Raw genomic sequence first — 13012 nt, 5'->3', positions numbered from 1 at the left:
ACTTCATTGTATTGTTGATGTTTTCTCATTTAACAAGAGTAATGTTTATATACTGTTGCTCATTTTTTTCAATTTGATTCAAAAGATTTGTTTACTCTTTGTACTTCAGATAAGATAGGTTTTAAAAATAAAATATACGCTAAATTACTTTCATCTTTGAACATTGAATAAAGAAGTTGTGCAGTATAACGTTTGTCAGTCAAACGAGTTATTTCAAAATGGGCTTTTATTTCAATATACTGTTCTAAAATTCTTGTTATAGCAACTTCAATGGATAATCACCTTGTTTGACACGAATGAACTATCTTTTTCGGATCTGCACCATCGTTTATGGCACTTTATAAATATTTAAATTGATTCTGTCAGCTAGTGGATTTACTAAACCAATTATAAGTTTCAGCGATCATGAATTCTAGAATTCTAGGGAATATTTCGCGGGTTGCATGAGATACTGCTAATTGCAAAGAATGACATACGCATTTAATTAATATCAATTTCGGTACATCGGACTTCAAATGTGTATAAACGCTGTTATTAACTCCAATCATAACGCTAGCATTATCTGTCCCAATGCCCACAAATTATTTAAATTCTGGTTTAAATCGTTTCAGCTAATTCTTAATATTATTTTTGGTATATTGTAATTATGGAAGGTAGATTAAATGATACTGAAAACAGACTGGCTCTGATGCCGTAGCCTAGTGGTCAGGCGCGCGGGTGCATAAGTACACGTGCTTTGAGTGACCGGGGTTCAAGCCCGTGACTGCTGAATACGGTACTGTTTCTTGTATTCTGTGTATCTTGTAAACTCCTCTGACCGTTTCGTCGTCCCCGAGTATAAACAGAAAATTTATTAAAGGAAGTTTAAAATTTTCCAGCGTTATTTTAATTGAATTTGAAATATTTTCAGCGTTACATTGATCTAATTCCACAAGAGCTAAGAATGTAGAAACTCTTTTATCGAATTGCTCATCATAATACACAATTGCAATACCTAATAGTTTTGTTACACTAATATCGTTTGATTCATCTAGTAACAAACTATAATTTGAAAAGCCATTGGGCACTGACTATAATAAATCTTTCTGAAAGTGGGGGTGTAGGATATATTTTATAACGCCGTTGCATTTTGTTCGATGAATTTTTAAAGTTTTGGCTGTTTGATCTTGGAATGCATTCTTACATAATTCACCAAGGTGGTCTATTGCCAGTATTGACGAGTGAGCACAAACAAACAAACTTAACTTTGCTTCAGCTTCCACTGTTTGTAAATTCTTGGTGGGAAAATTTAATTTAGATTGGTTGCCTGATCTATTAGGTGAAAATGGTTCTTCTACTGACTTAATATGTTTGAAAGTTTTTAAATGACTTTTAATGTTATGTCGGTAATTCGGATCGCATTTCTTGGAAGCCAATCAAATACGACGAATAAAAATTATTCAATGCCATTTCTTCGCGGTTTCAAAAAAAGGCGTCATTAGAATTTTTCCCACATTTTTAGATTTGATTCAACAATTAAAGCTATGACCCAACAGTCAGGTCGTTTGACCGCGGGCGTAACTACGTAAAATTGTTGGGGTTCTCCTCAGGGAAATTCCAGAATAATATAAAACCGATTCTTCGCTTTAAAAAAAAAAAACAAAAAAAAACTATGAAATATGATATCCCTACTATGTTTACGATGTATATCGATAAAACATTTCAATTATGAAATATTTTTATTGTTAATTAAATAATTACTTGAACAATTAATTTAAAATATAAATATAAAATTAAAATATAAAATTGAAATAAAACATTTCAATTATGAAATATTTTTATTGTTAATTAAATAATTACTTGAACAATTAATTTAATATTTGTTAAATAAATATTTTTTAATTTAAATGTTACATTGCCAAAATATATAAAATGCTAAACATTTATACTCTTCCCGCTAAAACATCCGCTATCCGCTATTTCATATTTTAATCCGCTAAACCTGAAGCAATTCCGCTAAATCTAGCGGGAAAACCGCTAAAATGGCAACACTGGTTGGCGCATCGGCTTCTGTGGCCATAATGCACCTCCCAAGGTTTTTGCAGTACTTTGATCCAAGCCTGAGGCGGGATTCGAATCCGCGACCTTTGGGTTGCCAGGCAGGTACTTTACCCACCAGGCTAGTCCGGTCGGCCCCAGCACAGTGGCTAGCTGTGTATCCCTCTTTGGATCATTCTCACCACACTTTCACTACAGCAGCCCTTGAATAGCTGACAATGTCTGCAGTTGCTGAGATGCTGGTCCCCACCTTCCTAGCAGACGAAATCATTTCCCATTCAAACTCCATCAAGTCCTTCCCTTTCTCCATTGCATGGGCTTTGCAGTGACAAACTGACAGGCACAACCTGTGCCATCACTATATCACTCTTAGGCTATGGGTTGCATACACTCATGGAGACAGGGGCAGTCAATGTTTTGGCTCATCAGTATTTATTGTATGTTTTACTGCAAATTTATATATTTTAAAGTTTAAATGTTTCTGCTACATTTAATATTGTTATATAAAGAAATGATGCCTTAAAATCAGCCATAAATACTGGTCACACCAACCATTTAAGATTATTTACATTATATCCAATAAATAAATCTCTCCCACATAATGCAAAAATCACTTAGTGCTCAGTTTTAACAACTCCAATTGAGAGTACTAAGCAGTGGATGCCTATAATATATTTTGTTGAAGTGAACAGCCAAGTGGAACATGGAAGTAAAACTTCAATTTACACACATAACCACTACTATGTGTGCTTTAACAGTGGGCTGCTTTTGCCCTATGCAATACAATAGCATAGAATCATAGAGGGCCTTGGTCTCAAGTGAGAGCAGAATGATCCCATGATCAAAAATCAAATGCAGTAAAGCATATAAATTTTATTTGAAAAAATGCAATATTATATTTGAGCATTTTATTCAAAAATGCTTCAATAAAAGTGATGTTTGCAAAAAAAATCTGTGCGGCAGAGACAAATGTACAGCATTTTTGAAATAAGTGTATAGGACATACATAATTAGGACATACATAATAAAAAAAACTGTTTTTTTGATTTTGAACTAATATACATCCAAAATAACTTCATCACTCATCTCATTTCAAGATGGCAATTAAAAAAAATATCTGCACCAGAATAACTTAGGATTTCTTCTATGTTTATGCTGAATAGGGCAATAAACATGGGAGATCTAGACGGATGATGCTTACAAGTAAGCATCTTATTTCATGATGCCAAATTGAAATAAAAACATTCCTGTCTATGAACGCTAGGATACTTCCACTTTATTGTAGATTCTTAAAATCAAACTGTAAACAAATGCTAAAAATGTAAAAATCTACCTGCCTCTTTACACATAGCAAAATAATTTAGGTTAGTTAAACATAAATTTTGTTCATAAATCTTGAATCATCATCATGAACTTGGTCCGGCTTAGGTCTTTTGAGACCTGTTCTGTTGTAGCTCTTGGAGGTGGTCTTGATCTCGCCATCGTTGTCTTGGTCGACCAACATCTCTCTTGCCTGTAGGTTTGTAGTTAAAGGCTAATTTTGGGATTCGGTCTGGGTTCATTCTTTCTATGTGGCTAATCCATTTTTCCTGATACGGTTTTATGTCATTTACTATGTTATCTACTTTTAATTTCTCACAGATATCTATATTTCTTTGGTGGTCTAGTCTTGTAAAGCCTAATAATGGTCTTAAAAATTTCATTTGTGCTGCTTCTAGTTTGTGTGCATCTTTCTTATTTATGACCCAAGTCTCACAGCTGTAGAAGAGGGCTGGTTTTGAAGTGATGTTGTGCAGTCGTAATTTTGTTTCAGTTGTCATTTGTTTTCCGAAGTAGCATTTAATCGTTCCATTCATTTTATTATATTTTTGTAGTTTAATGTGGATGTCTTTCCCTTCATTTGATATTAAATTTCTCAAATAGGTGAAGTCAGATATTTGTTCTATTATTTTATCATCAATAACAATTTTGACTCTTTGTATGTTTTTTCCACATAATCCCATTGATTTTGTTTTTGAGGTGATTTTCATCTTGTACTTTTTACCTATTTTATTAAGTTCATTTGCTGCTATCTGTAGTTCATCTTCGGATTTTGCAATTATAACTCGATCATCAGCATATAATATAGTTTGGATTTTATTCCTGTTGTTCAACTGTATTCCATTGTTAATTGTTTGTTTCCATTCTTTAAGAATTTAATTGATGTAGATATTAAATAAATTTGGTGATAGTCCACATCCTTGTTTCACTCCTTTATTGGTGTTAATTGGGTCTGATAGTTGGCCATTAGAATATTTTATACAGATTTTTGAGTTTTTATATAGGCTTTGGATTGCTTTCCAGAGATGGGTTGGAATATTTTCTTCACATAGAATCCGCCAAAGTTTTTCCCAGTTTACATTGTCATATGCTTTTTCATAATCAATAAAGAGCAGACATGTTGGTCGATTGAATTCTCTTCTTTTCTCCAAAATTTGCTGTAGTGAGAAAATGGCATCTATTGTGCTTCTCTGTTTTCTGAACCCACATTGTTCTTCTTCTAAGAATTGTTCACTGTATTTATTAGAGTATAGCTTTGCAGCAGTTGACAGCAGTGTTATCCCTCTGTAGTTGTTAGGTTTATTTCTGGAGCCTTTTTTGTGTAAATTGATTAGTATTCCTGTTTCCCAATCTTTGGATATCTGTTGCTTGTGCCATATGATGTTAAATAATTTTAGTAGTGCGTTTTTTAGTAAGGTGGCCCCATATTTAAATAGTTCTACATTCAAATGGTCTATGCCTGGGCTTTTTCGGTTTTTTGATTTTTGTAATATTAACTCTAGTTCTTCCATTGTTATATTTGTCATCTTTGGTTATCACAGATTCATCTTCCAATTCCCTAGTGCCTGGGTTATACCATAGTTTGGAATAGTGTTGCTTCCATTCTGCTTGGGAGATGGAGTTGGTTTTTATTTGATCATTTGTGTCTAGTTGTAATTTCTTAAAAATTTTAAAACCTCTTCTCTGTGGGCCCGTGATATCATGTTCTAAAGATTTAACAAATTTATCCCAGTCATCTCGTCAGATTCTTCTGGTTAGTTTTCTGACTTCTGCTCGAAGCTTTTTATATTTTATGTGTAGATGTAGGTCTTTAGTTTGTAGGAACAGTTTATAGGTCTTTTTTTTCCTCATTGATTGTTTGTTTCAATTCTTCATTCTTAGCCAGTTTTTATTTTTTATAGGTTTATAACCAAGACTTTCTTCAGCAGCTCCCAGAATTGATTTTTTCATGTTTGACCAGATTTCCTCAACATTATCACTTTCATTTGATTTGAGTTTATCTTTCAATCGACTTTCATACAGGAATTTAGTGCTTTCGTCTTCCAACAAATGTATTTTTAATTTCTTAGTAGTTTTTGTTGGTATTTTCTTCTTTTTATTAAGATAATTTCTTTTTATTTTGAAAGTGCTTTCTACTAGGTAGTGATCACTGTCAATTTCACTGCCTCTGAATACTCTAGTGTCTCTAATTTTGTCATTTAAGTTTTCATTAATGATAATATAATCTATTATAGACCTTGTGTTTCTTGCTTCCCATGTGAATTTATGGATATTCTTGTGTCTGAAAAAAGTATTTGTAATTTTAAGTTTATTAAAAATGCAGAAGTATATCAGGCATCTTCCATTATTGTTGACCACGGGTTCGCCTTCTGATTCTATACATTTGTCTACTAATTGAGCACCAACCCTTGCATTAAAATCTCCTGCTAGTATGAGATACTCGGAGGGCGCTGAATCTCTTTAAAAGTTACAGCTGTCAGTTACAGGCTCCGCAAAAACGATAAGTGTTTGCCTTTTATTTACATGATTGTTATTTTATATTGTACTTAATACGTAGTCATATAGTTATAGTTACGCTGGTTATTTTTTATTTTTAATTTAGATAAAGAGTTTTTGTGGATTTTACTTACGATAGGTAAAACCGTTATTTCGTTCCATTTTTGTAGCCATTGTTTTTGGATATAGTGGTAGGGAATTCAAATTTTTTAATTGAGGTAGCTAGGTAGCTCTAACGCATAATTATATAGTAATACGCTTCACTGTTTCTATTTAATAGTTTCTATTCAAATACTATTGACATTTAATTTATTGATTTTATTAATTTAAACTACCATGCCCCAAACTAGAGCAGCAAAGCAACGGGCACAAAGTGGCAGGAGTGCTGTGACTCGGGGGAGAACTGAGGGGGGGCAATTCTCCAACGCATCACAGCCTAAAAAAATGTGCAACTTGTGAAATGTTTGCCGAACTCTCTGGAACGGAACATGATATTGCCATGGGTGATGTCTTTGTGTGTGCGCGCGATGTAAGGAGTGTAAGGAAATCAGGCGACAACTCAGCGTTGTTATGGGCCTATATGAGAGTTTGAAGGACAGGGTGGATGCCCTCGAAAGATCTAAATTGAGGGGCCCATCAGGCTCTCAGCTGCCCACATCAACGCCAGAGCTTGCACTTGGTCATCACGCAACACAGCGGCAACCCCTAAGGCAGAATGCGCTGGTCCCACAGGAACTAGTAGTTGTTGGTGACTCTATTGTCAGGGAAACGGGGAACATCCTTTGTAAAAAGGATAGGTGGAACAGGACCAGGGTATGTCTGCCAGGGGCAAAGGTTGATGACGTTGTAGAGCGGATATCATCTTTCAAGGGCACAAAAGGTGATATAGTTGTACACGTTGGCACTAATGATATTAAGAGTAGGAGACCGGCGGAATTACTCAACAAGTACAGGTCACTGTTGAAAAAAAGCCGTGAAATAGGGTTGAATTTGAAAGTGTCTGCAATTCTGCCCAGACACGATAGGTGGGAGTACATGATGAGAGCCTTGTCGATCAATTCGGCCCTGGAAAGATTGTGCAAGGCTCAAGGGGTAGAATTTTTTTCAGCCTGGACTGTACTTGTTAACAGGAGAGATTGCTTCTACAGGGATGGGATACACTTAAATAGAAAGGGTGCAAGAATATTTGCTGATGCTATCGGGGCAGTGTTAGGTGGGTCGGAAAACTGCTAGTTTGGGGGGATACAAAGACTAATAGTTTAACAGTAACCGCAGGCAGAGGTGAAGGTGATTCTTGCACAACTTCTATTAGAATAAGAAGCGACCTGGAGCGAGGGGTGTTGGGGGTTTCAGGGACGGATGGCAGTCATCATGGAATAGTTGAGTATATGGGATGTGTTAGGGTAACAAGGAATAGGCATAGGAGCATGTATGCTTGCATGTATACCAATGCTAGAATTATAGTAAATAAATTTGATGAATTTGAAGTGTTGGTCAAGACATCAAAGGCGGATATTGTTGGGATAGCAGAGACGTGGTGTCACAAAGATATAAGGAATGCAGAACTGGAATTTGGGGAGTACAATGTGTACAGAAAGGATAGACAGGACAGAAAGGGAGGGGACGTTATGCTGTTAATTAAGAAAAACATAAAATCAAAGGAAGTGCACCCAGTTAATAAAGATGAACAGTGCTCTGTTGAGTCAGTTTGGTGTGAGATAAGCACTGCGAAAGGAAAAATAAGAGTAGGAGTGTGTTATAGGCCTAATGACTTGAATGAGTACAATGAACAATTGTACAGAGAAATAGAGTGGGCCAGTAAATCAGAATGTCTTATAATGGGGGATTTTAACTTCCCAGATATTGACTGGAACTTGTGGGTTGGGCACTCACACACTAGTCAGACTTTTGTGGATTTATTGGATGATTGTTTTCTGCAGCAGCATGTTCGAGAGGCAACCAGAGAAAGTAACACTCTTGATCTGGTTATCAGCAGTGATCATTCGTGTATTAAGAATTTGCAGATAAAGGAACCACTAGGTGGCAGTGATCACAGTGTGCTGAAGTGGGATTTACTCAAAGAGGTAACTACCGTCAGGGGTAAAGGAAAGGGTTTTTGCTTCCGTAAAGAGGAGTACAGTGGTCTCAGACAGTTTTTAAATTCTGTACAGTGGGATCAACTGACGATGTTACAAACAGTAAATTCTAAGTGGGAAGCATTCAAGGAATTAATCGTGGAAGCTACTAGACTTTATATACCGATTAAGAAATATCGTTCAAGGTTTGGGCCTAAATGGTTATCAAATGAACTAATGAGACTCGTGACAGAGAAGAAAAATGCATGGGATGCATATAAATTATCAGGTGACGCAGAAGCCTGTGGCAGATATAAGCTAGTCTGTAATCAGGTCACAAAGGAGGTTCGGCAGGCGAAGGCGGATTACGAGAAATCTTTGGCAAAAGATGCTAAGAAAAACAGCAAGGATTTCTTTACTTATATAAACTCTAAAAGGAAGGGGATGAATATGATTGGCCCACTTGACATCAATGGTTCGACTGTTGATGATCCTGCTCAGATAGCAAACAAACTGAATGAGTATTTTGCATCTACATTCACACGTGAGGAATTATTACAGTTTGAAAATGGAAGAAGGTTATCAAATTGTAGCAGTGTGCTTAATGATTTTGTAATAACTGAGAGCAAAGTGGAGGAGAAATTGTTGAAGTTAAACATAAGAAAAGCATCTGGGGTGGATGGGATCTATCCAGTTATTTTAAAGGAGGCGGCAAAGCAACTAAGGAAACCCTTAGAGATAATTATGAGAGCATCCTTGGACTCAGGGGAGGTTCCCACGGACTGGAGATGTGCAAATGTGTCCCCAATTCACAAAGGTGGATCGAAGGGTGACACGAGTAATTACAGACCAGTTAGTTTAACTTCTGTTCCGGGTAAAATAATGGAGTCACTGGTTAAAGATGCATTGCAGGATCATCTAGACAAGACTGCAGCAATAATTGAAACACAGCATGGGTTTGTTAAGGGAAAGTTTTGTTTGACAAATTTGATTGGTTATTATGATGTGGTCACAAAGGAACTGGATGCAAAAAATAATTTTGATATCATATACTTGGATTTAAGGAAAGCTTTTGACAGTGTTGCGCATGGAAGACACTGTACAAATTGGAGCAGTATGGTATTAAGGGTAAGTTGCTACAATGGATAAAAGGATGGTTAAGTGGGAGAAGACAGAGGGTGGTAATCAATGGGTGCTGCTCTTCGTGGACTAATGTTATTAGTGGAGTCCCACAGGGTTCGGTGTTGGGTCCACTGTTGTTTTGTGTATTTATCAATGATATTGATGAAGGTATATCAGGCTTAATGTCGAAGTTTGCAGATGACACAAAGGTTGGCAGGGTTGTTAATGACAGTAATGGCAGGGTTGTTAATGACAGTAATGGCAGTGTGCTACTGCAACAGGATCTAGATAATTTGGGCAGATGGGCTAAAAGAAGTGGCAACTGAAGTTCAACCTTGACAAATGCAAAGTACTGCATATGGGTAGAAGTAACCCCAGAGAAACGTACCAACTGTGTGGTACCACACTTAAGGTGGTAGAAAATGAAAAAGACCTGGGAGTAATTGTGCAGTCAGATATGAAGTTTTCTGAGCAATGCAGACAGGCTGCTAGGGCAGGTCATGGGGTTTTGTCAATGATATATCGGAATTTTGCTAGCAGGGGAAAGGAGATGATTGTCCCTCTGTATAAGGCAATGGTCAGGCCACGCCTTGAGTACTGCGTACAGGTCTGGAGGCCTCATTTTAGGAAGGATGTAGATTTGCTTGAGCGTGTACAGAGAAGAGCAACACGATTGGTGAGGGGAATGAAGGGATTCTCTTACGAAGAGAGGCTTAAGTTCTGCAAATTGCAGTGGCCGGAGACTAGGCACCTGCGCGGTGATCTGATTGAGGTCTATAAGGCCTTGAATGGGTTGAGCACGCTGAATTCTGATGGGATCCTTCCACTTGTTCAGATTACCAACCTACGGGGACATAAGTTCAAATTAAGAAAGGATAGATGTAGAATTGATGTGCGGAAATTTGCCTTTAGCCAGCGGGTGGTGAATTGCTGGAACAAACTTCCATCTGTCGTTGTGGAAGTTGATAGATTAAATAAATTTAAGGAGGAACTGGACAGGCATTTGGAGGGAATGGTGTGATTTTTTTTTTTTTTTTTGGCTGATGCTGCATAAGCTCCTACACTTGCTTTCTTGCATCATGTGCCACTACTACTACTACTACTCCTTTTTGTTAGTTTGGTCTATGATCTGTTGGCCGACCGGGCTAGCCGGGTGGGTAAAGTGCCTGCCTGGCAACCCAAAGGTCACGGGTTTGATTCCCGCCTCGGGCTTGGATCAAAGTAATGCAAAAACCTTGGGAGGTGCATTACGGCCACAGAAGCCTATGCGCCAACAACTACAAAAAAAAAAAAAAAATGATCTGTTGTAATTCGTCATATAATGCTGTGGTTTCATCAATGTTGTCTTCTACTGGTGCGTAGATAGAATTTTTAGTCTTAATTTCAATATTCTGGGTGATAACCAAGAGTAGTCTAGTATTTTGTTTTCCCATTCTTTCTTTATTATAACAGCAACTAAATCTTGAATCTGTTTATAAATTTTGTTCAATGAAATCTGTATCCCAATTGGAAAATATATTAATGACCTACCCCTCTACCACAAGTTGACAATGACCCAAACGAAGAGGCCATGACATTGGGTATCCATGTTGCCACTTGTATTTATAGAGAGCTGTTGTCAGCTTTCCAAGTTGCTGTATATATTTCTGTATCATGACAGCAGGTTGAAATCTACGGTGATCAATTTCAATTCCTCTCAAAACATCAGAGAGAGCTTTTTCTGCTGCTGGAAGCTGGTCTTGAATTGAATCATACTGACGCACACATTGTATAAGCTGAAAAACAATAAAACAGGGGTATATTAATGTATGATTAACTGAAATAATTATACAGTAAAAAGTTTATAATTTTCATTTTTATAACTGTATACAATTCACTTTATGATTCAATTTATGAGCATAGGCTACATGTGACTAAACATTACCAATGAATATTTAATCAACAAATTAGTTTACTGTTAAAAAACAGTAAACTCTGTCAGTCTATATATTAGTATAAACAGAAGCATCTTGCTTGTTTAAGGCTCCAAGAAAGCTAGCATTTTTTGGAAAAAAATGGATGCCAACAGAGACAGCCAGTAGTCTGAGGCTCCTTTTGATTTTGAGCTAATATACCAAAACAGCCTTCATTTAAATTTGTATAGCCAATATCATATTAATATATAGTAATATATCACTGATTTTAATTTATTTTATTTATTTATTATTATATTTTTTCCCCTATTAGAAATAATCACGATTTTATTAGTATAAAATCATGTGTATGTATGATTTTCAATTTTATATAGCATGAAAGCTAAGAAGACATCTTTGTTTGTGCTTAAAGTCCCCAACATATATAAGCTAATGATAACCTATTGACAAAATACTACACTGGCAAGGTACAGCCTCTTAAAAGCTGCTTATTATTATTATTATTATTATTGTTGTTGTTCTTATATTATTTCTCCCTGATTGGGGGTTGCACCTCGTGATGGGTATTGCTACCAAGATTGCTACTTTGTAAACATAACAACAATCACCCTGTGTACTTACACAGGGTGGTTGTTGTTATGTCTGGTGTTACTGTTGGTCGAGGAACTCTCTGACTATCCTACAGGTATTCAGGATTGCGACTTTCTGGAGTTCCTTGTAGGTGTTCACTGGGAGACCTATTGTTGCTAGGCTGTTATGTAGGGTCTTTGGCACCATACCTGTGGTCGACACGATGATTGGGATGGTCGTTACTTGTTGCATATGCCACATCTCTTTGATCTCCTGTTTTAGGTTCGTGTACTTCCTAATTTTTTCCCCATGGATTTTCTGCAGGTTGCCAGTGTTGGGTACCGCTATGTCAATCAGATAGGTAGTGTTTTGCTTCTTGTCCACAAGGGTTATGTCCAGTCTGTTGTGTGGGATTGTCCTATCCATTATTATGGCGCAATCCCAGTACAGCTTGTGGGTTGGGGTCTCTAGTACTATCTGGGGTTCATATTTGTAGTACAGTACACTTTCTTCGACCAACTGGTATTCCATTGCTAGATTCTGATATATTATCCTGGCTACCTGATCATGTCTATGAGTGTACTTAGTCTGGGTGATCACCTTGCATCCTACAGTGATGTGTTGGATCGTCGACATGTGTCATCGGACACTCCGGGTTCCTTGGCTATGTATTTTCTATAGTTCCTGCTGTTGATTACCTGGTCTTGGATGGTGAGCACGAATCCTTCAGTCTCAGGGAAAAGTATCGTGACCACTCGTGAGCCATGCATTGGAAGCAGTTTTATCTATGAACTTGATGGAGATCATTGTAGTGTCTTCTCTGCCCATCTTTCTAACTTCGTTTGTACCTCCTGGTTGGGGGACTCCTCACTTAGGTTGAGTGGGGTATACCACTTGTCTATCTTCCTTATGGCCTGGTGGAGTGCTGCTGTGTTCCTGGAAATAATCCTTCAGGTTAACTATCGCTGTCTTCTGTTGCTCAATGAGGTCTATCAGGCCCCTTCCTCCTTCTTCCCAGGCAATTATCAGTCTCTCCACAGCAGATTTCGGGTAGCGTTGGCAGCTCTTGGTCATCATTGTCCTGGTCTTTCTCATGATATCCTCCAGCTCGGTGTTAGTCCAATCTATGACCCCGAAGGAGTATGTTAGCACTGGGACTGCATAGGTGTTTATGGCTTTACTGTGTTCTCTCTGTTCAGCTTTTCTTTCAACAGGCTTCTGAGTCTCTGATGGCATTTTTCGGTGAAGCAGGCCTTAATTTTCTTGTGCTGTAACCGCTGAGCCTGCATCATCCCCAAGTATTTGTAGGCCTCTCCCTCTGCCATGGCTTTGATCTCTTTACCACTCTGCAGCTGGTAGTTTCAGTTGACTAATTTTCCCTGACTCAATCGGAGGGTCTTGCATTTGTCCAGACCAAATTCCATCCTAATATCATTGCTGAATTCTTCGGTGATCTGAAGTAGTTGCTGAAGGTGCTTC

The 13012-nt window shown here is 37.4% G+C and overlaps 1 protein-coding gene across 1 annotated transcript in view; it reads right to left on the bottom strand.

Moving 5' to 3' along the window:
- Window positions 1–13012, bottom strand: part of LOC150079135 (T-cell activation inhibitor, mitochondrial-like) — a 200974-nt gene that overhangs the window by 48011 nt on the left and 139951 nt on the right. The window contains exon 7 of the mRNA XM_090383819.1: window positions 10581–10825. Within this exon, the coding sequence (XP_090239945.1) occupies window positions 10581–10825 (245 nt within the window). The remainder of the gene's footprint in view (window positions 1–10580; window positions 10826–13012) is intronic.

The sequence above is a fragment of the Mastigoproctus giganteus genome, chromosome 10, assembly GCF_048544385.1.
Source record: "Mastigoproctus giganteus isolate SK-2022 chromosome 10, ASM4854438v1, whole genome shotgun sequence".
In the NCBI taxonomy this organism is placed as follows: domain Eukaryota; kingdom Metazoa; phylum Arthropoda; class Arachnida; order Uropygi; family Thelyphonidae; genus Mastigoproctus; species Mastigoproctus giganteus.
Note: the sequence above shows the minus strand (reverse complement) of the source record. Positions and strands in the feature narration are given on the sequence as shown.